Source organism: Felis catus, chromosome C2, assembly GCF_018350175.1.
Source record: "Felis catus isolate Fca126 chromosome C2, F.catus_Fca126_mat1.0, whole genome shotgun sequence".
NCBI classification, from domain to species: Eukaryota; Metazoa; Chordata; class Mammalia; order Carnivora; family Felidae; genus Felis; species Felis catus.
Window position 1 is genome coordinate 73,839,775 of NC_058376.1, and position 26,819 is coordinate 73,866,593.

Consider the following 26,819-nt stretch of genomic DNA (forward strand, 5'->3'; position numbering starts at 1 on the left):
GAACTGTGAGGGGCACCTGGGTGGCTCAGTCGTTTAAGCATCTGATTCCTGATTTCGACTCAGGTTATGATTTCTCACTGTTTGTGAGTTCGAGCCCTGCATTGGGCTATGAGTGCAGAGCCTGTTTGGGATTCTCTCTCTCTCTCTCTCTCTCTCTCTCTCTCTCTCTCTCTCTCTGTCTCTCTCTGTCTCTACTCATCCCCCTCATGCACGCATGTGCACACTCTTTCTCAAATAAACTTTGAAAGAAAGAAAGAAAGAAAGAAAGGAAAGAAAGGAAAGAAAGGAAAGAAAGAAAGAAAGAAAGGAAAGAAAGAAAGAAAGAAAGAAAGAAAGAAAGAAAGAAAGAAAGAAAGAAAGAAAGAAAGAAAGAAAGAAAACACACTTTGATTGTCAAAGCCCTGCCTTATATGATAAGCTTGACTTAATACATTTCCTCAATGTCCAGCCTAGTTGCATAAGCATTACCTCAGAACAGGCCAACCAGGCATGGATTTTTAGGAGACTGCCGTAAGTATGTCTGCAGCTTATTTCCTTCCTTCCTTTCTTCCTTCCTTCCTTCCTTTAAGTCCAAGTTAGTTAACATATAGTGTAATAATGGTTTCAGGAGTAGAATTTAGTGATTCATCACTTACTTATAATACCCAGTGTTCATCCCAAACAGTGCCCTCCCTCAGTGCCCATCACCCATTTAGGCCATCCCCCTGCCCAACACCCCTCCAGTAACCTTCCGTTTGTTTTCTATATTTTAAGAGTCCCATATGGTTTGCCTCCCTGTTATTTTTCCTTCCCTTCCCCTATGTTCATCTGTTTTGTTTCATAAATTCCACATCTGAGTGAAATCATATGATAGCTATCTTTTCTGTGACTTAGTTCGCTTAGCATAATACATTCTAGTTCTGTCCACATTGTTGCAAATAGCAAGATTTCATTCTTTTTGATCACTGAGTAATATTCCAGTGTGTGTCACACACATAGGTATACTGCATCTTTTTTCATTCACCAGTCATGGACATTTGGGCTCTTTCCATAATTTGGCTATGGTTGATAGCAGTGTTATAAACATTGGAGGGGGGGTGCATGTGCCCCTTCGAATATGCATTTTTGTATCCTTTGGATAAATACCTAGTAGGGCAGTCGCTGGGTCATAGGGGAGCTCTGTTTTTAATTTTTTTTTTTGTTTTGTTTTTAATTTTTTGAGGAACCTCTCGCTACCGTTCTCCAGAGTGGTTGCACCAGTTTGCATTCCCACCATCAGTGCAAAAGTGTTTCCCTTCTCCGCAGCCTCATCAACATCTGTTGTTTCCTGAGTTGTTCATTTTAGCCATTCTGACAGGTGTGAGGTGGTATCTCAGTGTGGTTTTGATTTGTATTTCCCTGATAATGAGTGATGTTGAGCATTTGTTTCATGTGTCTGTTAGCCATCCAGATGTCTTCTTTGGAAAATTGTTTGTGTCTTTGGTCCATTTCTTCCCTAGGTTATTTGCTTTTTGGGTGTTGAGTTTGATAAGTTCTTTATAGATTTTGGGTACTAATCCTTTATCTGATATGTCATTTGCACCTATCTTCTCCCTTTCTGTCAGTTGCCTTTTAGTTTTGTTGATTGTTTCCTTTGCTGTGCAGAAGCTTTTTATCTTAATGAGGTCCCAGTAGTTCATTTTCATTTTTGCTTTTGTTTCCCTTGCCTCTGGAGACCTGTCTAGTAAGAAGTTGCTGTGGTCGAGATTAAAGAGGCTTTTGCCTGCTTTCTCCTCTACGATTTTGATGGCTTCCTGTCATACGTTTTGGTCTTTCATCCATTTTGAGTTTGTTTTTGTGTATGGTGTAAGAAAGTGGTCCAGGTTCATTTTTCTGCATGTCGCTGTCCAGTTTTCCCAGCCCCATTTGCTGAAGAGACTGTCTTTATTCTGTTGGATATTCTTTCCTGCTTGGTAGAAGGTTAGTTGGCCATACATTTGTGGGTCCATTTCTGGGTTCTCTATTCTGTTCCATTGATTTGTGTCTGTTTTGTGACAGCACCATAGTGTCTTTGATGATTGCAGTTTTGGTACACAACCTAACCTTACACCTAAAAGAGGTGGAAAAAGAACAGCAGATAACGCCCAAAAACAGCACAAGAAGGGAAATAATAAAGATTAAAGCAGAAATCAATGATAATGAAATTTAAAAAGAAATAAACAGATCAACGAAACTAGGAGCTGGGTCTTTGAAAGAATTAACAAAATTGATAAACCTCTAGCCAGATTGATCAAAAAGAAAAAGGAAAGGAGCCAAATAAATAAAATCACGATTGAGAGAGGAGAGATCACAACCAACACCGCAGAAATACAAACAATAATAAGAGAATATTATGAGCAATTATATGCCAACAAGTTGGGCAATCTGGAAGAAATGGATAAATTCCTAGAAACGTATAAACTACCAGAACTGGAACAGGAAGAAATAGAAAATTGGAACAGACCCATAACCAGTAAAGAAATTGAAATCAGTAATAAAAAATCTCCCACAAACAAGAGTCCAGGGCCAGATGGCTTTCCAGGGGAATTCTACCAAACATTTAAAGGATAGTTACTACCTATTCTTTTGAAGCTGTTCCAAAAAATAGAAGTGGAAGGAAAACTTCCAAATTCATTCTGTGAGACCAGCATTACCTTGATTCCAAAACCAGACAAAGACGCCACTAAAAAAGGAGAACTACGGACCCAATTTCCCTGATGAACATGGATGCAAAAATTCTCAACAAGATACTAGCAAATCAAATCCAACAATACATTAAAAAAAAAAAAATTACCATGATCAAGTGGGATTTATTTCTGGGCTATAGGGGTGGTTCAGTATTCCCAAATCAATCAGTGTGATACATCACATTAAAAAAAGAAAGGATAAGAACCACATGATCGTCTCAGTAGATGCAGAAAAAGAATTTGACGAAATACAGCATCCTTTCTTGATAAAAAATTTCAAGAAAGTAGGTATAGAAGGAACATACGTCAACATCATAAAGGCCGTATATGAAAGACCACAGCTGATATCATCCTTAATGGGAAAAAACTGAGAGCTTTCCCCCCAAGGTCAGGAACATGACCGGGATATCCAATCTCACCACTGCTGTTCAACACAGGACTGAAAATTCTGGCCTCAGCAATCAGACAACAAAAGGAAAAGGCATTCGTATTGACAAAAAAGAAGTTAAACTTTAACTCTTTGTAAACAACATGATACTCCACTTTTGGAAAACCCAAAAGACTCCACAAAAAAACTGCTAGAACTGATTGATAAATTCAGCAAAGTCACAGGATGTAAGCTCAATGTACACAAATTGGTTGCATGTCTTCTATACTCTAATAATGAAGCAGCAGAAAGTGAAATCAAGGAATCAGTCCCATTTACAGTTGCACCAAAAAGACCTAGGAATGAAATACGTAGGAACAAACCTAACCAAAGAGGTAAAAGATCTGTACGCTGAAAACAAAGAAAGCTTATGAAAGAAATTGAAGAGGACACAAAGAAATGGAAAAGCATTTCATATGCTCATGGATTAGAGGAACAAATATTGTTAAAATGTCTATACGAACCAAAGCAATCGACACATTCAGTGCAATCCCTATCAAAATACCACCAGCATTCTTCACAGAGCTAAAACAAACAATTCTAAAATTTCTGTGGAACCATCTATCTCTTCCTCCCCCGCTTGCACTCTGTCTCTCTCTCAAAAATAAATGAAAATTAAAAATAAGTGGGGCGCCTGGGTGGCTGAGTCAGTTGAGCGTCTAACGTCGGCTGAGGTCATGATCTCACAGTTTGTGGGCTCAAGCCCTGTGTCAGGCTCTGTGCTGACAGCTTGGAGCCTGGAGCCTACTTCAGATTCTGTGTCTCCCTCTCTCTCTGTTCGTCCCCCACTTGCACTCTGTCTCTCTCTCTCTCTCTCAAAAATAAATAAAGTTAAAAAAAAATTTTTTTTAATTTGTATGGAACCAGAAGAGATCCCGAATAGGCAAAGTAATGTTGAAAAAGGAAACCAAAGCTGGAAGGATCACAATTCCAGACTTATTTCCTTCCAGTGGCAGTTGCGGCTGCCCCTTAGAGCATCTTAACTAGGCAAAGAGGCAGGATGGGAAGGGTGATCCTCCCAGGGAAGTGAGATATTTATTCTTGCAGTGCTAGGGTGCTGTAGTCCCCACTACATTTGTGAGGGCTTTAAGGAGCTTGTATCAGCTACAGAAGATTCTCTTACTCCTGCATCTTTTATGTGACAGAAGTTGGACTCATCATTCCTGCTTCAGTGTGGCATCTTAAGTTGATATTTTCCTGTTTTGTATTTGTGCCATTTAAACACATTGTTGGAACTGATGGATGATGATTTGCTGGATGTATGCTTTCTCTTTTCAGCCCTGGGTTTAAAAAACATACAGGCTTAGATAGTGGCTGCTGTCAGCAAGTGATTTATTAGTTTTCTTTTGAGATCTTAACCCCAGTGTGGATTAGGTACTGAGTATGCAGTAGACCTCATCTTGGATTAAAGTATTTGGAATACTCTTTTGCCTCACCAGGAGAGTTTACTAGAAGATCCAGTTGAAGTTTTAGCAATGAAACATCATCAGGGTCTTCTCGGACATAAAACAGCAAGAGAATGTTATGATTACAGGCATGTCCTCTGGTCCAGACAGAGTTCCCTTCGAGCTCCATCAGGAGTAGCTGGTGACCTTAGACAAGTTACTTAACTGTCCTAAGCTTCAGTTTCCTCATACATAAACTGGGGATAATTATACCTTAAAACGATTCATGTGTCAAGTGCTAATATATGGACAGTGTTTGCTATTATTATTATGTGGTCAGTGTTTCACTTCACAATGATTGGAGTATCTCATATTTCTTTTTCAGTGATATCGTGGTCCAAATAGTGGATGCTCGAAACCCACTCCTGTTTAGATGTGAGGACTTGGTAAGTAAAGTGTAACAAAATTCAAATGTGCAGTCCTTGGAGCCGCGGTGGGAGGACGGCCTCACTGACAGCAGTAACTGTAGGCAAGCGTTCTGTCCCTCCTCTAGCTTCAAGTAGGCCCCCTCTCCTCCCAGGGTTGGGCGCTTACACACTGCTGCTGTTTAGACAGGTGTTTTCCTTCTAAAACAATCATTTTCATCTGCAGGAAGGGACAAACACATGAACTCTCTAGCTTCTAGTTTAGAAGCCAATTTGTTAATAGATATTTGCCAGTGTTTCTCATTTTTTAAGAGACATCGGTTTAAATAACATTGTACTTTTTAGTCCCATCTTACCCATCCTGTCATGTTCTCTCTCCTCACACCTTACTTACTACCTGCTGTGATATTTTACAGTGAACTGTTTGTAAAACACCACAGGTAGTAATAATTAAGGAGTGAAGATTACATGAAAGAATGTAATACAGGCTTTGGATTAGTACAACACTGTACACATGTGAAGTATTCCTATTTGTGTTTGAGGACCATGATAGTAATAGTACAGGATATTTTTAAATCCATTGGTGAGAGACAAAAATCTCATTTGTGAAACTCTTGTGAAGTCACACTCTGGTGTGTTCCCTAATGAAGAGCTGTGTTTGGGAATTAGTATCAATTAATCGAGTCTTGTTTTTCTTTTAGTCCCTGCTGGCTGACAAATCTAGCTCTGCAGTTCTTTAACTGTGTAAAAGAAATACTTCGGCAGTATCAGAGAGAGGAACAACAGTATTTAAAGTGGAAAGATCTATTACCCTTCAGCAGGACAGGAGAGCATTTCATTTTACCCTTTACAATTTTTTATGTTGAGGGTACTTCTAAGTGTATGTGACCTACCTTTCTCAGAGCTTACTGGAAGGATCATTAGAATGTAGCAGGATGAAAACTCTTTAAATTAGGGTTGACTTAAAACTAGGGGCAGTAAAAATTTTTAGTCATACTTGGGGGTCTTCAGTATAATTTGCCCAATATTTACTTGTTTGAAGAGGCCTTTCTAAATACCTTTGTCTTGCCCAGGAATGTTACGTGAAAGAAATAGATGACAGTAAGGAAAATGTCATTCTGATAAATAAGGCAGACTTGCTGACTGCTGAGCAGCGGAGTGCCTGGGCCACATACTTTGAAAAAGAAAATGTGAAGATTATCTTCTGGTCGGCTTTGGCTGAAGCCATTCAACTGATTGGTGACTCTGAGGTAACCTGAGGGCTTTTTCAGGTTGGGTTTCTGGGAGGAAGATTTCAGTTTCTGGTTAGTAAGCTTTGGGTTGGTTGGTTGGTTGGTTGGTTGGTTGGTTGGTTGGTTGGTTTGAAGTTTTATGGGAATTCAGGGATTTTTGTTGGTTCCCTAAATGCTCTGATAGTAGGATGATCTATACTATAGAAAAATGAATCACAAGGTTGCTTTCTCTGGTTGTCAAATAGTCTGACATCTCTGGGGCTCTGTGTTACACACTGACACTAGCTAAAATTTTTAATTCTTGTAGATTTTCGGCAGGAAGTTGAATAGGAAGTTTCATGATGACTTTAATAATAGTTTTTAACAGGAGGCGGCGACAACCAAAGCCTGTACCTCTACTTCTCAGGACTTGATTAGAATCTCTTTTGACATTGTTTTCAAAACGAAATGAAGTAATTCTAAAGCTATACCATGTTCTCTTTTAACCCAAATTTTACAGAAACAATTTGGGGGTGGGGTGGGGTGGTGGCGTGAATGTGTGTGTGTTTTAAGTTTATTTATTTTGAGAGAGAAAGTGAGCGTGCACAAGCAGGGTAGAGGCAGAGAGAGAGGATCCCAAGCACAGAGCCCGATGTGAGACTCGAACCCACAAACTGCGAGGTTATAACCTGAGCTGAAGGCAGATGCTTAACTCACTGAGCTTCAGGCGCCCTGTGTGCTTGTTTTAAGTAATCTCTACACCCAATCTCCACCCATTGTAGGGCTTGAATTCACAGATCGAGTCACATGCTCCACCAACTGAGCCAGCCAGGTGCCCCTGGGGTTTGTTTTTTAATAAAAAATATAACTAATAACTAATAATAACTATGAAATGAAATTAGTAGTAGAATCTTAGATCTGGAAGAGACCTAAAGTAATACTTTTTTTCCTAGCCTTCTCCTTTTATCTCTGTCAACCATGTATTGACTTGTGTGTTGAGCTGGGTATCAGTGAATATAATACCCTCTCCTGATGAGTTTATAGGTTAGCTCACCTCCATGACAAACAGTCAGATAATCTCTCTGTGACTACATTAAATGACAGAGACCTGGTAGCTCACTGTTCCTGTCTTCATTTAGAAAGTTCTTCAGGGGTGTCAGCGTGGCTCAGTTGGTCCAGCTCTTGATTTCAGCTCAGGTCATGATCCCAGAGTCATGGGTCTAGCCCCCTGTTGAGCTCCGTGCTGAGAGTGGAGCCTGCTTAAGATTCTGTCTCTCCTGCCTCTCTCCCCTCCCCCACTCCCCCATCCACCCCCACACCCCGCTTGCTCGCGCACGCACACACACAATCTCTCTCAATAAAAAAAAAAAAAAATGTTAAAGAAAGAAAGTTTTTCAGTTTAGTGAAGCTAAGTTGGCCTCCCTAACCCTTGATCTAAGGACTCTTCCTTTGTCCCCTTAGTTCTCTCTTCTGCAAACTGTATGTATTTGCTGCCTTTCTATTCATTATGGACACAATATCTGGGGCACTCTTCATCTCAAGTGCCTGTTTGCCTGTGTCAGGATAACATTAAAATTGGTGGCACCTAATTGAATATGTTATTCTAGATATGGTTTGCCCAGGATGTATACAGAGAGACTATTAACTTCTTGTAATCAGGATACTCCTAGTAATTCAGAGTTTTTGTTAATTCACCCCGTTTCAAAGGAGCTATATTGTGGTCTTGGCTAATTTAACCTGTGAACAACCAAATCCCTCAAATATCTTTTAAAAATGAAAAGACTTAATGCAAATCTCGCCCCATATTTACATGTGGAAAAAGTTTTTGTGTTTGTGGTTGGTTTTTGTTTGTTTTTGAGAGAGAGAGAGCGTGCACAAGCGCACACATGAGAGAGCGCAAGTGAGGGAGGGGCAGAGAGAGGGGGCGGACAGAGGATCCAAGTTGGGCCCTACACTGACAGCAGCAAGCCCAGTGCGGGGCTCGAACTCACAAACCATGAGATCATGACCTGAGCTTAATTCAGATGTTCAACCAAGTGAGCCACTCAGGCTCAACTTAGGACAGTATTGTTCCTCTGAAATATTGTTAGTGTTTGGGGCTAAGGTAGAGAATTCATTTTGGTTGTGCAATTTGCTTTTCTCTCCTTCTAGCTTTGAATCTGCAGATGTTGTGTGTTTGTGCTTCTGTATATTCTTTCCAGTCATTGATGTTAAACAGGTCAGAACCAAGGGGAGAGCTCTGTAACCTTTTGTGAACTTACTAAGCACTTGGTACTAATAAGCATTCTGATGTGATGAATACAGATGTGTTTGCAAGGATAGAACAGTAAGGATCATTCTGTTGTTACTATTGTTAATAAAAACTAACCCATAAAAAGTTTATTCTGTGCCAGGCACCACTATCCTAAGCACTTTGTATATTTTATTCATTTAATCTTCTCAACAGTAAATGTAAGTGCTTATTATCCTCAGGTAGTCTGGCTTCCTAGTTTGTCCTCTTAACCACTATTTCTGTTTCACCTCTTTCCTGGAAGCCAGCATCTTACTGAAGGTTTTTGTTGTTGTATTTTTAAATTATCAAAAATGAAAAAAGGATTAGTTTCTACATCTGTAGTCTTCCCTGAACTGTTACCAAGTAGTACGTTCCACTTTTTTACATAATCTGTTCTCAGGAAACCCTTGTTGCCTCCTGTTGATGACTGTCTTTTTAGGGCTCACCAGCTGCCTTGAGGACTTACTCCCATATCCAACTCCGAGTTAACAGTGTGTGGTTATGGAAGATATTCTTTCTTCCTTCTTAAGTTAGCCATCATTTACTCCTCCCAAGTCTTCTGAAGTCTCTGGTGTTTTTCATGATTTCTCAAGACCAATAACTAACTACTGTTGTGATGTATCAGTAATCACATCTGTCATTTGAGTATCAAACATGAACTTACTAGAAATAGTTTGATAATCACTGTACTCGCCTATCTGAAGCTTGGTTCTTCCTTTACAGTTGTTTAACCCCTTCTTATTTGAAAGAGCATGACAGTTTTCAAGCCGAGTACCTTAGTTTTTTCTTGGCCATCTGATAAATTGCACTGTTTTCCTAAGAAATTGGCTTTCCCCTTATTTTTATTTTACTATAACTGCCACGAAGTCCTTCTCTTGTCCTTCTCATTTTTCCTGAACCTAAACTGCTTCTAGTTTTAGGTGGGGTCTTTTTTAAAAGTCTTTATTTATTTATTTTGAGAGAGAGAGAGTGCACGTGCATTGGGCGGGGCAGAGAGAGAAATTCCCAAGCATGCTCTGCACTGTCATCGCAGAGCCCCATATACAAACCCACAAACCAACTGAGCCATCGAGGTGCCCCTGGTTCACATTATTGTTACCTGTTTCTTTCATATTTTGAAATGATCCAGAAGAGTTCACGGTGAAGACACGCCATCTTCTTTACACTCATTGTTCATTTCTCATAGAAATTGCTCCCAGTTCTGTAGTTCTGTTAGAAGCCATACTGTTTTGTTGTGGGTTTTTTTTTAAGTTTTGTGGGGTTTTTTGTTTTTTGTTTTTTTTTTTTTTTGAGAGAGAGAGAACATGAGCGGGGAGGGCCAAAGAGCGCATGCGAGAGAGAGAGAGAGAGAGAGAGAGAGAGAATCCCAAGCAGGCCCTGCACTGTCAGCACAGAGCCCAACGTGGGGCTCAAACCCACGAATCATGAGATCATAGAGTTGAATGCTTAACCAACTGAGCCACATAGGCACCCTCATGCTGTTTTTTTTTTGACTCACCAGGCCTGACTGTGAAATCATGCCTATTTTCTGTGATGGTTTATGTCACTGCTTGCCTAAAATTTAGGATACCTGTTTAACTCCCTGTGTCCCCTTCTGTGACGATTACTCATTCTAACGTTAGGTAATGTAGAGATGATACCAGGTTTGCATCACTTCTAAATCCAGACCAATTCACTCTTGTTGATACAAATCAATATAGTAATACCATAAATTGTCTTAGTTTTGCTTTAATATCAGTAGGAATTCAGAAGAATTTACACATCCCTAAAGAGTAAATGATTTTTATCTTGTTTTTCTTTTTTGCATATGTGAATAATTTTCGCATGTGGAGTTGGGTTTTGTTTATTTCATCCTGAGGGAGCTGTGCTGCACAGCACTTTGATTTATTAAAGGCAATTATAAAGGAATAGCAGTTTCCTTAAATATGCAAACCAGTCTTTAAAAATGCAAATGTAAAAAACTCAAATTATAAATTCTGCCCTTCTTGCTTTGTGCAGAGAAGAGAATGTTAAATGTTTTATTGTTAACGAGAAATGCTTTGTTCTATAGGCCGTTGTAAAATGGCATACTGACAAAGAATTCAGCTTGACATGGGCTTTTCTAAGCTCTTGCTTTCTTTAAAGATGTATCTATTACAGAAGTAACGCATGTTGTTTGTACAGAGTTCAGATAATACAGGAACGCATAAAGTGACAGTCCACTGTTCCTCCCGTCCCCAGAGGGCACCACTGTTGATAGTTTGGTTGTGTCCTTGCACTGAAAGACTTACATTGTCTCCCTGTTTTCACCTTTTCTGGTCTCCTTCATGGCTTTTCTTGTCCTCTGTTCTTCAATAACCAACTCTGAATACTTTCATTAGAATGAAAGATGCCATTGTTCTACCCTTCTGAACTTTTGTGGTTTCTGTTATTTCATCAGGAACATGTGAACGAGGGTGCTGGAGAAGCCAATACAACCGAGTCTGAAAACTCCAGTTGTGATGAGGCTGAAAATCCTCACAGTGAGACCGAACAGCTCCTGGACGGGGGATCCCCGCCACTTGGTGAAGTTGCCAGTAGCGATGAAGACAACAGTGAGTACGAGGACTGTCAGGAGGAGGAGGAGGAAGTTTGGCAGACGTGTTCGGAAGAGGACAGCAACCCTGACGAAGAGCCCTGTGGCTGGGACAGGAAGGAAAGCTGTACTGTGGATTCTGAGGCTCAGGGCAGGAACACCCTGGAGAAGAGGCACACACGCAATTTCAGCCACCTGGTGTCAAGGCAGGAGTTATTGGAGATCTTTAAGCAGCTACACACCGGGAAGAAAGTGAAAGACGGACAGCTTACCGTTGGACTGGTAAGGTGAAATAGGTTCTGAGATTGTTACCACATGGGTATCTTTATATCCAATCCATTGGTAGCTACACTGGAATCCAAGGGACTACTAACCAGGCTTCTGGCATCATTGGGAACGTTATTGCCCTCTTGTTGCCCACTGGCATTGTGGGAGTAGGCCGTGTGACAGGAAAAGTCAAAAGTGTACTCTTTCAAGGCTTACATTGGCTATACCTCTTTTCATAGTAATTATCTTCTCCCAGTTCAGCTCCTTCCAGTTCAGCGCTACCAGTCATGTGACTTCCCAAGAAGTACTTGGAAGAGAGCACTTTTTTTTTTTTTTAACGTTTATTTATTTTTGAGACAGAGAGAGACAGCGCATGAATGAGGGAGGGTCAGAGAGAGAGAGACACAGAATCTGAAACAGGCTCCAGGCTCTGAGCTGTCAGCACAGAGCCCGACGTGGGGCTCGAACCCACGGACCGCGAGATCATGACCTGAGCTGAAGTCAACCGCCCAACCGACTGAGCCACCCAGGCGCCCCAAGAGAGCACTTTTTAAGACCATTTTCAGTCTTCCAGGTCAATATTCTTACCTTCTGGAGGCTTATGGTGTCATGTGATCCTTGCGAATTTGTACTGTAAATGTTCCAGATGCATTCTAGGGAGAATCCCAACATCTTTGGGCCAGGTACAACAAGATTGGTGCTTTGGTTGCATAAGAATAGGGGAAAGGAGGGGCGACTGGGTGGCTCAGTTGGTTGATCCTCCAACTTTGGCTCAGGTCATGATCTCACAGTTCGTGAGTTCCAGCCCCATATCTGGCTCATTGCTTACAGTGTGGAGCCTGCTTCGGATCCTCTGTCCCCCTCTCTCTGCCCCTTTCCCGCTCATGCACATGTGCGCGCACTCTCTCAAAAATAAACAAAAAACGGGAAAGGAGATCACGTCCCTAGCTACATATACACTAATTCTAGAGGTGGCTGTGAGAAGTACCCAAACCTCAGGGGTGTACAGCAGAGCTCCAAACGGCCCCATCTTTAGCTAAGGAAGTGTAAGATGTTAGAGAAGGTATCTTACAGATCTTCCATCCAAGCAAGAAAACAAAACAGTGAAAGAAAGTAGATCATGGCAGCCTTTAAATCTTCTAGCTTTTAAGTTACGTGCCGAGTAGAGCAATCCTAATTGTTTTGAAGCACTGTCCCCCTCCCAAAGCGTACTTAAAATGATTATAGCAGATTGACATTTTATTTTAGAACACTAGTTAAAGGAATTGTCCCTGGAGCCAGGCAGACCTAGTGTAATTCCCAGTTCTACAGTGGAACGGATTTACTTGCTATAAACTTTGGGAAATGTAGCTAATTTCTCTTAGCTTTACAACTCCACTTCTATATATTATTGCTAAAAATTCATTTTCCATATGCCACCAGAAAGCCCACCTTCCCTAAAAGCTAGTTTATTTCTCACATTTACGGACATGCTAAGCAGCCTCGCCACTTTCTGAATGTCTTACTCTAGAAATCTTGAAAATAGGTTAATTTACTCATTCTGTGAACATTTATTGATCACCGGCCACATGCCAGGCGTCCTGCTGGGGTATGACAGTCAGTGTATCTCCACCCTCCCAGAACTTTTAATTCCAAGTGTAGGGAGTGGTAGAGAGGACATCCAGCGCCCTATAGGAGTTATATAATGAGGAGCCTGGTCTACAGGAGGTGGGGGAGATGACAGCAACAGAAGTCCCCTGTCCCCAACAAAGGACATGTAAACAAATGGTAACATGTTATGTAATCAAGATATAAATAAACACAAAACATGAGAATATTGAAATTAATGAGCAGTTGTCTGACATATTTATGTAAGAGGTTGCACCTTAAAGTACAATGTGACAATGGAAGGAAGGGCCTTCAGACAAACAAGGTAAAGGTTTAAACCAAGCCCCAGGAATGGAAGTATGTCCATGGACCAGCAGGTGGCAGTATGGCTAAGCATGGAGAGGGGCAAAGTGAAGCTGAGCAATGGAAGTGATGTGTTACGAGGCCTGTACTGGGGGTGGAAGGTTTGGGGTTTTATGTTCCATGGGATCAGTATTTGTAATCTTCCAGTCATGCTGACGGAGGATTGTTTGAACCAGGTAAGAAGGAATTGGATTTAGAGGTACAGGGAAAAAAACCTAAGAAAAAGCCTGGAGCAAGACTGGCATGATTTGAGCATTTATTTGAGAATCTTTATATGATCCTGCTAAGACTCACTGAAGAGTTTTAATAGCTTGTTAACCCACAGCAAGTCCATGTGCCATTTACCATTGTTAACCAATAAGATAGAAGCTTGTTGGTAAGTTACTAAAAATTAAAAGTGATTGTATGTTGTGATGATTAAAATACCTATCTGATGCTTGACTTCACCCACAGTGTGGAAAATACAACAGAAACTGAAATGCCTGTAAGATGGGACATCGTGGGTAGAGCTGAGAACAGGGGGCTGAGGTTTACTGTAATATCTGCTGTTACAGCAAGACCTCTACAAATAAAATGTACTTAGCTTGACTGTGCATCACTGGAGACCTGTCTGAATAAATACATCCACACTGCAAGGGAACAAATTGTCCACAGACAGCACCTATTTCAAATAATCTTTTGAAGCAACCAGACACGCTGGAGTTGCACTATTTATGTATTATCTTTGGGTTTGATACACGTACTGTCAGACGCTAGTAACTTAGGTGTCTCTTGCAGGTGGGCTACCCGAATGTTGGTAAGAGTTCCACAATCAACACCATCATGGGCAACAAGAAAGTGTCTGTGTCTGCCACACCTGGTCACACCAAGCATTTTCAGGTATTTCTGCAGCATCAGCCTGTTTCCTCCTTAGCCAGTTCCTCCGGCTGGGTTTTCTGAGTTCTTCACCACTCGCGTGGTGGTCTTTTCCCTTCCTCTGCTGTGTGCCCAGCGTAAACCTCTCACTTGTCTTTCAGACTCTCTATGTGGAACCTGGCCTCTGCTTATGTGACTGCCCGGGCCTGGTGATGCCATCCTTCGTCTCTACCAAGGCAGAAATGACTTGCAGTGGAATCCTCTCTATTGACCAAATGAGAGACCACGTTCCCCCTGTGTCACTAATATCCTTTCTGCTTTACAAAGACTGGTTGTTACGTGTACACTAGGGCTTCAAGTTTGTTTTGGACTTGGCTTTGCATTGGATGTATTGAAAAACCTGAAACACTTAACAGTAACTTGCCCAAGTTTATATGTGAGGTAGCATCAGGATTGCAGAACCTCATGTCCTGAGTGCAGCAGTGTCGCCTGGAATCAGTGGAAGAGCCCAGTCTTGGATCTCAGCCCCGAGTTGCAAACCTGAATCCTGACACTGCCATTTGACTATTTGTGTGATAAGCTTGCTTAACCTTCCAGAAACTCTCTTTTCTGAAAAGTGCCAGTAATAACAGCTCCTTCACGGTTGATAAGACCTGAATGAAGAGATATACGTGTTTATGGTTTGAAAGACTTCATACTCTTAAAATGTCAATTCTTCTCAAATTGATACATCAGTGCAATGCAATGCAATCCCAATCAAAATCCCAGCATGCTTTTAAAGTATGCAAATAGGCCTACCAAAAAAAAAAGGAACTCTGCTGCTTCCCAGCATAATAGTTAACTTATGTGAAGCACCTAGGATAGTGTGTGACATGAAAAAAATATTGTTAAGAACCACAGTGTCTTAAGATATTACCCTACTTACAAGCCAACAGGTTAGTCTGTTACTGTTCCGTGGATGCTGGAGGAAGATAGGAAGGAGACTCTGTGAAACTGACATGCCAATTTGTTAATTTATAAGTAGCGTGAAGTTTCTGTCCCTGTACAGTTCTTGACAAGATTCTTCATGACTGCCCTGAAGGCCACCGCATTTTATTTACCCCAATTTGATTTCTCTTCCTGTAAGAAATAATGAGAAAGAATTCATCTGCCAGGATTGATAAAATACAGTATATCGCTAAAATAGAATAGTATATGGTTGTTAAAAATACTGCGCTAAGTCTGCCTGTGGTAACCTAGGTAGATCTCAAAAGATCACATATACGGTGTGACACCCATTTCTGTAAAAATTGTCACCTCACAGAACAGTACTTTGCATTAATAGATACATGTGAGTGTAAAAGTGGGAGAAGCAGACTGGCGGAGGTTTGCATTTGTAATACAATTTTTAAAAAAAAAATTTTTTTAACATTTATTTATTTTTGAGACAGAGACAGAGCATGAATGGGGGAGGGTCAGAGAGAGAGGGAGACACAGAATCTGAAACAGGCTCCAGGTTCTGAGCTGTTAGCACAGAGCCCAACGTGAGGCTCGAACTCACAGACTGAGATCATGACCTGAGCCAAAGTCGGACGCTTAACTGACTGAGCCACCCAGGGGCCCCTGTAATACAATTTTTAATAGACGAAATTGTTACCACTTCTTGATAGTTGGGAACATAGTTGTTACATTATTTATGCTTTTCTGTATATTTTCCGTTTCTGTTTGAATTAATAATCGGATGTGTATTGAGCATTCATTACAAGCCAGATAAGGTTGAGTTCTGTGGAAGCTATGAGCATGAATCAGCCATGGATCCTCCCCTTCTGGATTCGGTCTCAGGGGCATATGGGGCATGTGCATGAATAGCCGGTATAAGGTAGAATGGTATTTAAAGAGAAAGCATTTGAAAATTAATGAATAACTGTACTTCTTTTTTGGAGGCATAAAAAGGCTTCGGTCATAGGAGTGCTAAAGTACCATGGTCTCAGAATTAGAGGCATGTGTCAGAAGCCGTGGTGGGGAGGGGTCAGTTCAAGGTAATGGATTCCTTGACAAGCTTATGTTTGCCAGAATATTCCGAGATATGTTTTAGAAGCTACCTATGGCATTAATATCATAAAGCCTAGAGAGGATGAAGATCCCCATCGACCTCCGACGTCAGAAGAACTGTTGACAGCTTACGGATGTGAGTTGTGATTTATTTTAAAACATGAACAATTAAATGAACAAAAAGTAACAACATAGTTAATGAGAGCAACTACTCCTGCAGAGATAGAAATTTACATTTTTCCTTGGCATTTGTCATGTCATCTTCCAAGGTTTGTGCTTTCATTGTCTCTGTTGGCCTTGCCTCCAGCTACCTGGTCTCCAGGTAGCTGCTTTGGTGGTGGGTTCAGAGTGCAGCAGTAAGGGAGGGGAGCTGACTGCTCCGTGAGTAGCATTTTACTTCAGTGTGGTAAGTGCTTTCTGGAGTTAGAGGAGGAGATGCTTTGAATCCCTTGCCTCTCCTCAGGTCTGCCCTTTGCTTTCACTATAGCAGTCAGGCCCCTCCCTGTTGAATGCCTAGATGCAGACTGTTGAAAGCTCCCACAGAGAGCACCAGCAAGAGCCAGCAGTTGTCACATGCCTCTAAGAAAAGGCCCTGAGGGCATAAACTGTTTAGAAGATAACCAGGTGTAGACACGATTCAGATTGAGGCTGTGCTGGCTTTTTCTGGAGTCTTCTCCCAAACAGGGAAGAAAAGGGATGTTGGGAAGAAAATGAATATGCTGTCAGAGCAGGTAGGAGAGTTGTGAGGGCAGCATTGGAAGGGAAAGCCCTCAGATTGGGACGTTGCTGAATGTGGTCAGGGTAGGGACACAAAACAGCCTCCCTCCCCTTCCATCAGTCCCTTGGAAACCTTGTTTGACATTAACTTGAACTTAGCTTAGTTGAGAGACTTTAAAGAGGATAAATATTAAGCATTTGTGATGAGACCGGTGTAGTCACAAAACCACGTAAGAGACCTTAAAGATCACTCCGCCTCTCACCTCTTTTTTTTTTTTAAGACGAGTAATCTGAAATCAGAGCATGAAATGACTTGCCTACAGTGGTGTCTGATCAGTGGCGCATAGCCCGAGTTTCATATTCCAGACCTCTTTCCAGTAGTGGGCCTCCACCAGACTTTCCATTTGATTGGACTTCAGATAAAACTAAAAGTAATCGTTTTTTAAGATTTTTCATCTAATGCTGATAAAATCAGAGTAAGGAAAAAGCCAGTTTGTAAAGATGGATGACCACATACGTATAGTTTCTAAGATCATTTTGCAGGTCTGTAAAGAATAGTCTCTGACAGGGGCGCCTGGGTGGCTCAGTCGGTTGAGCGTCCGACTTCGGCTCAGGTCATGATCTCACAGCTCGTGAGTTCGAGCCCCACATCAGGCTCTGTGCTGACAGCTTGGAGCCTGGAGCCTGCTTCCAATTCTGTGTCTCCCCTTCCCTCTGCCCCTAACCCACTCACTTTCTGTCTCTGTCTCTCTCAAAAGTAAACATTAAAAAAATTTTTTTTTTAAGAATAGTCTCTGATGGTTCATAAGACATTGCTAAATAACTTTAATTTGCGTATCTTTACTAATGAAGTGGAACATCTGTGCATATGCTGGCCATTTCTGTTTCTTCTGGGAATCACCTTTTTCTATGCATCTTTTGTTCTTTTAAGGATTTGTAGGACTTCTTTAGCCCTATATACATTAACAATTTTAACAGACTTTTTCCTTTTTGGCTTGATGGTGTTTGGTGTTTTACTTGGGAGGGCCTTCCCTATCTTAAAAGGATAAAACTATTTTCCTGTAATGTCTTTTTTTTAATGTACCTTTAGATTTTTAATCTGCCTACGTGTTTTTTTATGTATTGTGCGATCTAGGGTTCTAACTATTTTCTTCTGAACTGAAAGAGCCAATACACAGCTACTAAGTGAAGGAGCTATTTTTAACCCAACCCGTCTGCCAAAGGCCATATTCTTAACCACTAGGCTCTGCTACCCCCTCTAGTTGAGTTACTATTAGAGGGATCTTTGTTGTATGTTTGGGAAATTGGGAAAAAGCATAGATACATTATTAAACAAGAAGACTTACTATATTGCTTTTGGTTTTGCTAATTGTAGTGGCGGCATAGCATTCTACAGGTGGCCTCCGTATGTAAATGTTTAAAATCAGGAGGTGAAAGAAATAACTGGAGTGGAGAGAGATTGAGTGTGTGTGTCAGCCCTTGGTGCTAGGCTATCAGAACAGTGTGGTCCGTTCACCCAGATTGTCGGAGGTCTTTATAATGCTACCAGAATGTCTTCTACCATGACAGTTGCTTTTTAAAGCTAGAGAGTAAGGATGCATAGTTGGTGTGGTAATGGACTAAACTTCCTTCACCTCAGTTGTCTTCGTTGTGATTTGCCGTCTTCTAACTTCAGTTTCGCACAACCCATCTCTCCTCACAGATATGCGAGGATTCATGACTGCGCACGGGCAGCCAGACCAGCCTCGGTCTGCTCGCTATATCCTGAAGGACTACGTCAGTGTAAGTGAGCCCAGCTCCTCGATGCTCTTGAGTGAGCAGGCCTCCTCTCTCACGGCGCCTAGACGCCAGCAACCTGTTGCATCACAAAGGAGGGATTTTCTCGTTGAGGGTGTATTGTAATTGGCAAGATCCAGTGTTGGCAAGGGTGGTGCGGGTCTTCTGCGGGAGGAGATCCGCAGCCTCGGCGTGGCTTTCTTGATCCGGGGGAGTTGGCATCATGTGAGCCAGAGATGGAACCAACAGCACAATTACGAGAGAGAAAGCTCTCTGCACGTTGTCAGCGAAAGTGATAAATGCGTGCCTCTGGCTTTGCCATCGCCTGCAGCTCCTCTTGCAGCTGTGTCACAGCCCTCCTGGGAGCGGAGCGTCCGTATGCCGTTCTCCCTGCGTTCGCCCGGTAACGGTACTCACAGCCCTGCCGAGAATAGTGCTGTTTTCGGTGCGTCGTCTCATTAAAGATACATAACGAGTCTGTCCACATCACAGATGAGGACGTGCTAAGTTTTGGGTTTTCCTCATCAGTGAAATAGGAACGAATAGTAGCTGTCTCACGAGATTATTACAGGAAGTAAATGAGAATAATGTGTGTGTGGAGACACACACACCACTAAGCTCAGTGCCTGGTGCGTAATTAGCCCCCAGTACTTGTTATGTATTAAGCTTAATTCTTTCTGCAAACAAGCATCTTGGGTCTCCCGTAATAACTGGTTGTGAGGATTCCCTCTTCTGAATGCCACATCAGCAGAGCCCTTGGAAGCATAGGATAAAATTGAACATCCATACTCTCTTGCCTTCAGTTCAGGAAGAAAGTAGTTAATCAGTAGAGTATTTGTATGGATAAATTATTTATTCATTTGCCATTTATAAAACTGTGGAAGATGAGAAGATGAGTTACAAACCACAGTTCATAGAGTGTTTATGGTGGGAAGCAGGAAATTTGCATCCAGTGAGCGACCGCCCAACATCTGCATTAGTATAATCCTGCTGTGCAGTTGTGTCCTGATTTTCATTTTGGAAAACGCTTAGCCTAAGTATAGTAACATAAGTGCACCGAAGAACGTGAGTAGAAATGCAAACAAGGTAAAAAGGAACACAGAGGAGAAAGATTTCCTCCTGGGCTGTGGGCTGTGGGCAGGCTAGGCCTTCAGAACACTTTAAAGGTAAGTCAGTGTATTCATTAGGACTCTCCATTTGCAGGTGACCAGAAGTCAGCTTGGTTAATCGAAAAGCAGGAAGGGGCGCCTCGGTGGCTCTGTTGGTTAAGCGTCCAACTTCGGCTCAGGTCGTGATCTCACGGTTCGTGGGTTTGAGCCCCGCGTCAGGCTCTGCTGACAGCTCAGAGCCTGCTTTGGATTCTGTGTCTCTCTGTGTGTCCCTCCTCTGTTCACACTCTTACTCTCTCTAAATAAATAAACTTTTTTTTTTTTTAATTGAAAAAAGGAAGCTGGTCAGAGGGTGCTTGGCGGAGATGTCTTCTTTGAGGATTTTTCTTTCTTCTGGGAGAACACAGACAACACATGATGTGCTGTTAACGCTTCTTGTCTTCGTAGGGTAAACTTCTGTACTGTCATCCTCCTCCTGGAAGAGACCCTGTGACCTTTCAGCATCAACACCAGCGACTCCTAGAGAATAAAACGAATGGTGGTGAACTAAAAATACATCCAGGCGGAAATAAAAAAGCAAAACAGATTGAAAATATAGTTGACAAAAGTTTTTTCCATCAAGTAAGTTTTAAAGTTTTTCTTTAACTTCTGATCAGCATATATTATATAGCAGTTCTATTGAAATAACTTACATAGTGTAAAATCCACCCTTTGCAAGTATAGTTCAGTAGTTTATAGTATATTCAGAGTTGTGTAGCCATCACCATAATTTTAGAACATTTTCATCGCTCCAGAAAGAAACGTTGTACCCATTATTAGTCACTCACCGTTCCCCACTCTCCCCAGCCTTTTCCAACTACTGATCAGCTTTCTCCTATATAGATTTGCCTATTCTGTACATTTCATATAGATGAAATCACCCACTATGTAGTCTTTTCTGACTGGCTTCTTTAACTTGGCATAGTGACTTCAAGGTTCATCCATTTATCAGTACTTTATTCCTTTTTATTGCCAAATAATATTTCATTGAGTGGATATGTCACATTTTGTTTATTTCTCATAGATGGAATTTGGGTTGTTTCCCCCTTTCTATTATAAGATAAATGATTTTTTTTTTAAGTTTTTTTTTAATGTGTATTCATTTTTGAGAGAGAGACAGAGACAGAGCGTGAGCCAGGGAGAGGCAGAGAGAGGCGGGAGACCTAGAATCTGAAGCAGGTCCCAGGCTCTGAGCTCTCGGCACAGAGCCCGACGTAGGGCTCTAACTCATGAACCATGAGATCGTGACCTGAAGTCAGATGCTTGACCGACTGAGCCACCCAAGCATCCCCCCTTTTCTATTATAAATAATGCTATGAACATTCATGCACAAGCTTTTGTGTGAACATAGATTTTCAGTTCTCTTGGGCATATAATTAGGGGTGGGATTGCCGGGTCATGTGTTAACCACATGTTTAACATTTGAGGTACTGCCAGACTTTCCAAAGTGTCTGTGCCATTTTACATTCCCACCGTCAGGGTATGAGGGCTCTAATTTCCTTATATCCTTACTGGTATTTATTTTCCGTCTTTTTTTACTTTAGTCATCCTACTATATGAAGTGGTGTCTCATGATTTTGATTTTGATTTCCCTAAGGATGTTGGTAATCTTGTGTGCTCATTGGCACATGTAGATCTTCTTTGGAGAATTACCTATTGTTGAGTTGTAAGAGTTCTTTATAAATTCTGATAAAAACCTTTATCATATTTATAATTTGCAAATATTTTCTACTGTTTAGTGGTCTTTCTGAGCCAGTACATTTTAGTAACTTTCATTGTTTACATCACAGCTACAGTTTATATGCTGCACTTTAAACAACAAATTTAGGAGCACCTGGGTGGTTTGGTCATTTAATTGTCCACCTTCGGCTCAGGTCATGATCTCACGGTTCATGAGTTCAAGCCCTACATCGAGCTCTCTGCTGTCCGCAAGCAGCCTGCTTCAGATCCTCTGTCTCCCTCACTGTCTGCCCCTCCCCCACTCACATGCACTCTCTATCTCTCCCTCCCAAAAATAAACATTTAAAAAAGATTTTTTAACATAAGAAAATAAAGAGGGGCGCCTGGGTGGCGCAGTCGGTTAAGCGTCCGACTTCAGCCAGGTCACGATCTCGCGGTCCGTGAGTTCGAGCCCCGCGTCAGGCTCTGGGCTGATGGCTCGGAGCCTGGAGCCTGTTTCCGATTCTGTGTCTTCCTCTCTCTCTGCCTCTCCCCTGTTCATGCTCTGTCTCTCTCTGTTTCCGATTCTGTGTCTTCCTCTCTCTCTGCCTCTCCCCTGTTCATGCTCTGTCTCTCTCTGTCCCAAAAATAAATAAAAACAAAAAAAAAAAAAAAAAAAACAAAAAAAAAAAAAAAAAAAAAAAAAGAAAATAAAGAAAACTTATATGCAGAACAGTTAAATCCTATAACTGTACTTAATATATTTTTTAAATCCTTTTGTGACTACTACAGCCATAAAAGGGTGGTAGGGGGAGGGGGTGTCATCTGTATCCAGAGTGATTTCTTTCTGTATTTATATGATGCTTTATTTGTGTGCCTCACACAGGCCAAGCAGATAGTGCTATCCACCACTGGGGCCATTGAGGCTTAAGGAGGCAAAGTGACTTATTCAAGGATACTTGTCTTAAATGGCAAGGCTGAGCTAGAACTTGATTATTGTGGCTCCTGGTTTGAATTATTTCCAAGTCTGCCAATATTTAGGAGGAAATTTACTGATAGGCAGAAAGATCATAGGTTCTTCCTTGGACCTACTACTATTAAGACAATCATGAAATACTGCTTTGCACTTGCAGAATCATATGGGATTAATTTTATTTTTACTAAGTAAACTTAATTGTTCAGTTTTTTGTTTCATTTTGCTCTACTTAAATAAAATCACAAGTTTACAGAAACTTTTTTGAGCACTATTACCTGTGGATACTACACTAGGACCTAGGATATCAAAAGGAAGAAAACATAATTACTGTTTTCAGGGAGATCACATTCTAGCTAAGGGGAGATGGGCAAGTTAACAAGTAACGTGACACGTTAGGTCTAGGGCAGAAGTATAAGTCAGGTACTTTGTGAACCCAGATTGGGGAGCAGTTCCCCCTTGGGGCCGGGAGGAGAGTAGGTGAGTGAACGCCACAGACAGGAGGTGATATCTAAGCTGGACTCTAAGGGCAAATATAAACGTACTGGTTGGAAGGAGTGGTGAGGGCGATTCTCCAGGCAGAGAGGGAGTAGCGTGAACAAAGGCATAAAAAGATGGGAGTGTGGATTCTGTCAATAAGAAGCCCATGTTGTAAGTGGTCTTGTGTACCCTCTGAGGGAATACGAACTTGGTTCCCCAGGCTACAGGGAGCCATCAGAGGTTTGTGAGGAAAGAGAGATACGTGATTGTTAAACTTTAGTAGAAGTGGGGAGTGTTGCATTGTTCCAGTGAAAGCTAATGAATACCGGGATTAGAACAGGGTGGTGGAGAACAGTGGATAGGTACACCAAATGCTAGAGCCTGGAGCCCACAGAACTTATTGGCTGGCTGTATGTGGTAGATGAGGAAGGCAAAGGGAGTGCTTGCTCAGTGGCTAGTTACAGATGGTATTTGAAGCGATGGGACTAAGCAAAGTGAAGGACAAAGGGAATGCACTCAAGACGGAATGCGGAGAAACTTAAGAATGGGGAGAGAGAGGAGCAGTGAAAGGGGTGGAAGTCCTCTCTCTTGGAGTTCTCCATAATACTGTGCTTACATCTCCCATACTGCTGTCTTCACTTCCTAGGAAAACGTGAGAGCTTTGACCAAAGGAGTCCAGGCTGTGATGGGCTACAAGCCAGGGAGTGGCCTGGTGACTGCAGCTGCTGTGAACTCTGAGGGCAGGGCTGGGAAGGCCTGGAAAAAACATGGCAACAGAAATAAAAAAGAGAAAACTCGTAGACTCTATAAGCACCTGGATACGTGAACTTGGGCTGCAGTGGAAATGGCATCTGCGTTGTGCACCTGGAGAAGAAACAGAAGCTGCTCCTGGCCTTGATGCTGTGAAATGGACCCTGCTTCTTGTGGCACGCAGCCACACCAGACAGCCAGTATCAAGACGCAGGGGCTCCGTGGAGCACCGAGTCTAACACAGTCATCTTGGAGCCCCAGAAACTTTGTCCTGTAGAAGGCTGAATTTAAGATGAGGGAATGAATGATTGAATGTTTGTGTAAACAAATACACATGCATACTAATTTGTAAGTTGGGTTTAAAAAAAAAAAAATACTAAAATGGTCACTAACAGACGTTTTACTGGTTTATGTAGATACACTGCCATTTGGACATTTCGCATTCTTTAAACAGTTGTAATTTGCCAAAGCATGACTGGGATTTTAGATGGATTCTTTTGAGAACATTATATAGGTTACTGATTCTCAACCTCACATGCATACCCAGCAGTCCCCTGGTATTGCAGAAGGCACATCAGGTCTTGGAATGAGGGGGCTAGCAGATGCAGTTTTTAAAAGCCTCAGAGAGCCCAACCTTCTGTAGCTTTAAAAGCCTCAGAGAGCCCACCCTTCTATTGAAGATCCCTGTCAACATGAGCCACTACTATAGAAGGTAGTGTGTGTTTTTCTTTTTTTTTTTTTTTTTTTTTAATTTTTTTTTTCAACGTGTTATTTTATTTTTGAGACAGAGAGAGACAGAGCATGAACGGGGGAGGGGCAGAGAGAGAGGGAGACACAGAATCGGAAATAGGCTCCAGGCTCTGAGCCATCAGCCCAGAGCCCGACGCGGGGCTCGAACTCCCGGACCATGAGATCGTGACCTGGCTGAAGTCGGACGCTTAACCGACTGCGCCACCCAGGCGCCCCAGTAGTGTGTGTTTTTCTAAAGCTCACCACAGGCATGAGGAAATGGGCAGATGATCAGCTAGTTTTTGTTTTAGGTATAGATGCCTGATCTCCTTAGTACTTAGGACCATCAAGAGTGAGACAAGGACGGTTTACCTTTTATAGTACCATTCCTGTTTTAGCCTCTCACTTTACTTTTGTCTCCCTTTTTCTATGAGCCTCATTATTCCCTTAACTCAGATCCTTTCCTTGTGTTGTGTGATAGATGTTTTTGGAAATCTAATGGACATTATGGATGCCTTCTCCAGAAAAATGCACATGCCCATTAACAGTCTTGTGCAATGTATCAGAAGATGACAGACCCGCGGTTCGTCCACAGTTTTGCAATTAAGCCTTGCCCGATGTGGCCAGAGTATATTTAAGATATATTTGAAAATGTGTTCCACCTGGGGAATAAAAAAATATATACTTGTTTATTCAACAGATAGCACCTTCTGTGTGGCAGGAAAGGCACTGGAAACCGGGGACAGCAGGAGTAGGGCCCTGATGCAGGAAGTTAGCAAGAGCCATCACACGGCCTTAGAGCCCGTGAGGGGATTCTGGAGGTTTGCTCAAAAGCGGTGGGTAAGCCAAGGAAGAGTTTATAAACAGGTAAGGAGTTAGTGTTCTAGTTCTTCATTTGAATATCGGGTGAAAGGTTATTCCAGATCAAGCCTGAGGCAGAGCTAAAGAGTTCCGCAGTTGTGTTCATCCATCTGCAACAATATACTTCTAGTTCTTCCCTTTGATCTGAGGAAAAGGACAGTCTGAAAAGCCCATGAAAGAAGAGGAACATGCATCAGCATGTTAAAGCCTACTTTGTTCCATTCACTGAAGAACAGGCACGGTTGTCTGGGAGAAACTTCCATGCTGAATGGACAGAGCATGTACTGATTTTGAATAAGTTTTGCTTTAATGATAGTGTAATAGCTAAAACATGAGACTTCTTAGAAAAAGTAATTACATACGCTTCACGTTCCTGATGATTTTTGTAACAGTTTTATTGAGATATTCACATATCATGCAAGTTCACCAGTTTTAAAGGATACAATTCAGCGGTTCTTAGTATATTCAGAGTTAAATAACCATCACCACAACCAGTTGTACATTACTGCCACAAAAAACCCAGGACCCTTTAGCCAGTGGCCCCCAGTCCTCCCAATCCCCACCCCCCCCCAGCCATAAGCAAACCCTAATCTACTTTATATATGGATTTGCCCATTCTATATGTTCGTAATAAAGGAATCATAAGCTATGTGACCTTTTGTGACTGGCTTTCACTTAGCCTGATGCCTTCAAGGTTCATCCATGCTCTAACATCTCTCAGTATTTCATTGCTTTTTGTTGCCAAATAATACATTCCACTGAATGGATATACCACATTTTGTTTATTCATTCATCAGTTAAAAGGCATTTGGTTTCCACTTGCTGTCTATCATGAATACAGTGCTGCTGTGAACGTTTGTGTACAGGTTTTTGTGTGGTTTTTAATTCGTAAGTATATATCTAGGAGTGGAATTGCAATATATTTAACCTTTGAGTAGCTACCATACTGATTTTCAGAATGGGTGTACCATTTTACATTTTCCATCAATGGTGTATAAAGGTTCTAGTTTTCTCCGTAGTTCTGTCAACACACGTTACTGTCTTACTGTTTTGGCCATCCTAGTGGGTATAAAGTGATATGTCATGGTTTTGATGTGCATTCCCTTGATGCCAGATGACGTTGAGCATCTTCTCATGTGCTTATTGCCCACTTGTAGATGGAAAATGTCTATTCAGATCCTTTGTCCATTCTTTTTTAAATGAGGATTTCTTTTATTTTTTAATTTTTTTTAATGTTTATTTATTTTTGAGAGTGAGAGAGACAGAGCACAAGCAGGGGAGGGGCAGAGACACAGGGAGACACAGAATCCAAAGCAGGGTCCAGGCTCTGAGCTGTCAGTGCAGAGCCCAATGCGGGGCTTGAACTCATGGACCATGAGATCATGACCTGAGCCAAAGTTGGACGCTTAACCGACTGAGCCACCCAGGCGTCCCGTCCCCTCTGTCCATTCTTTAATGGGGTTATTTATCTTGTCACTGAGTTATAAAAGTTGTTTGTACACTCTAGGTACAGGTCCCTTAGCAGATGTGTAATTTGCAAATGTTTTCTGCCATTCAGTGGGTTGTCTTTTCATTTTCTGATAGTGCCTTTGAAGCACAGTTTTAATTTTGGTGAAGTCCAAATGGACCCATTTTTTTCTTTGGTTGCTTGTGCTTTTGGTGTTA

General features: G+C 41.7%; 1 protein-coding gene across 1 annotated transcript in view; it reads left to right on the forward strand.

The window, feature by feature from the left end:
* LSG1 (large 60S subunit nuclear export GTPase 1) overlaps positions 1-24,039 on the forward strand; it is a 36,863-nt gene extending 12,824 nt beyond the window's left edge. Inside the window, exons 6-14 of the mRNA XM_019839962.3 lie at positions 4,882-4,942; positions 5,995-6,171; positions 10,824-11,240; positions 13,953-14,054; positions 14,192-14,335; positions 16,074-16,197; positions 18,481-18,560; positions 20,111-20,284; positions 23,461-24,039. Of these exons, the coding sequence (XP_019695521.1) occupies positions 4,882-4,942; positions 5,995-6,171; positions 10,824-11,240; positions 13,953-14,054; positions 14,192-14,335; positions 16,074-16,197; positions 18,481-18,560; positions 20,111-20,284; positions 23,461-23,640 (1,459 nt within the window). The 3' untranslated portion in view covers positions 23,641-24,039. The remainder of the gene's footprint in view (positions 1-4,881; positions 4,943-5,994; positions 6,172-10,823; positions 11,241-13,952; positions 14,055-14,191; positions 14,336-16,073; positions 16,198-18,480; positions 18,561-20,110; positions 20,285-23,460) is intronic.
* The last annotated feature ends 2,780 nt before the right edge of the window (positions 24,040-26,819 follow it).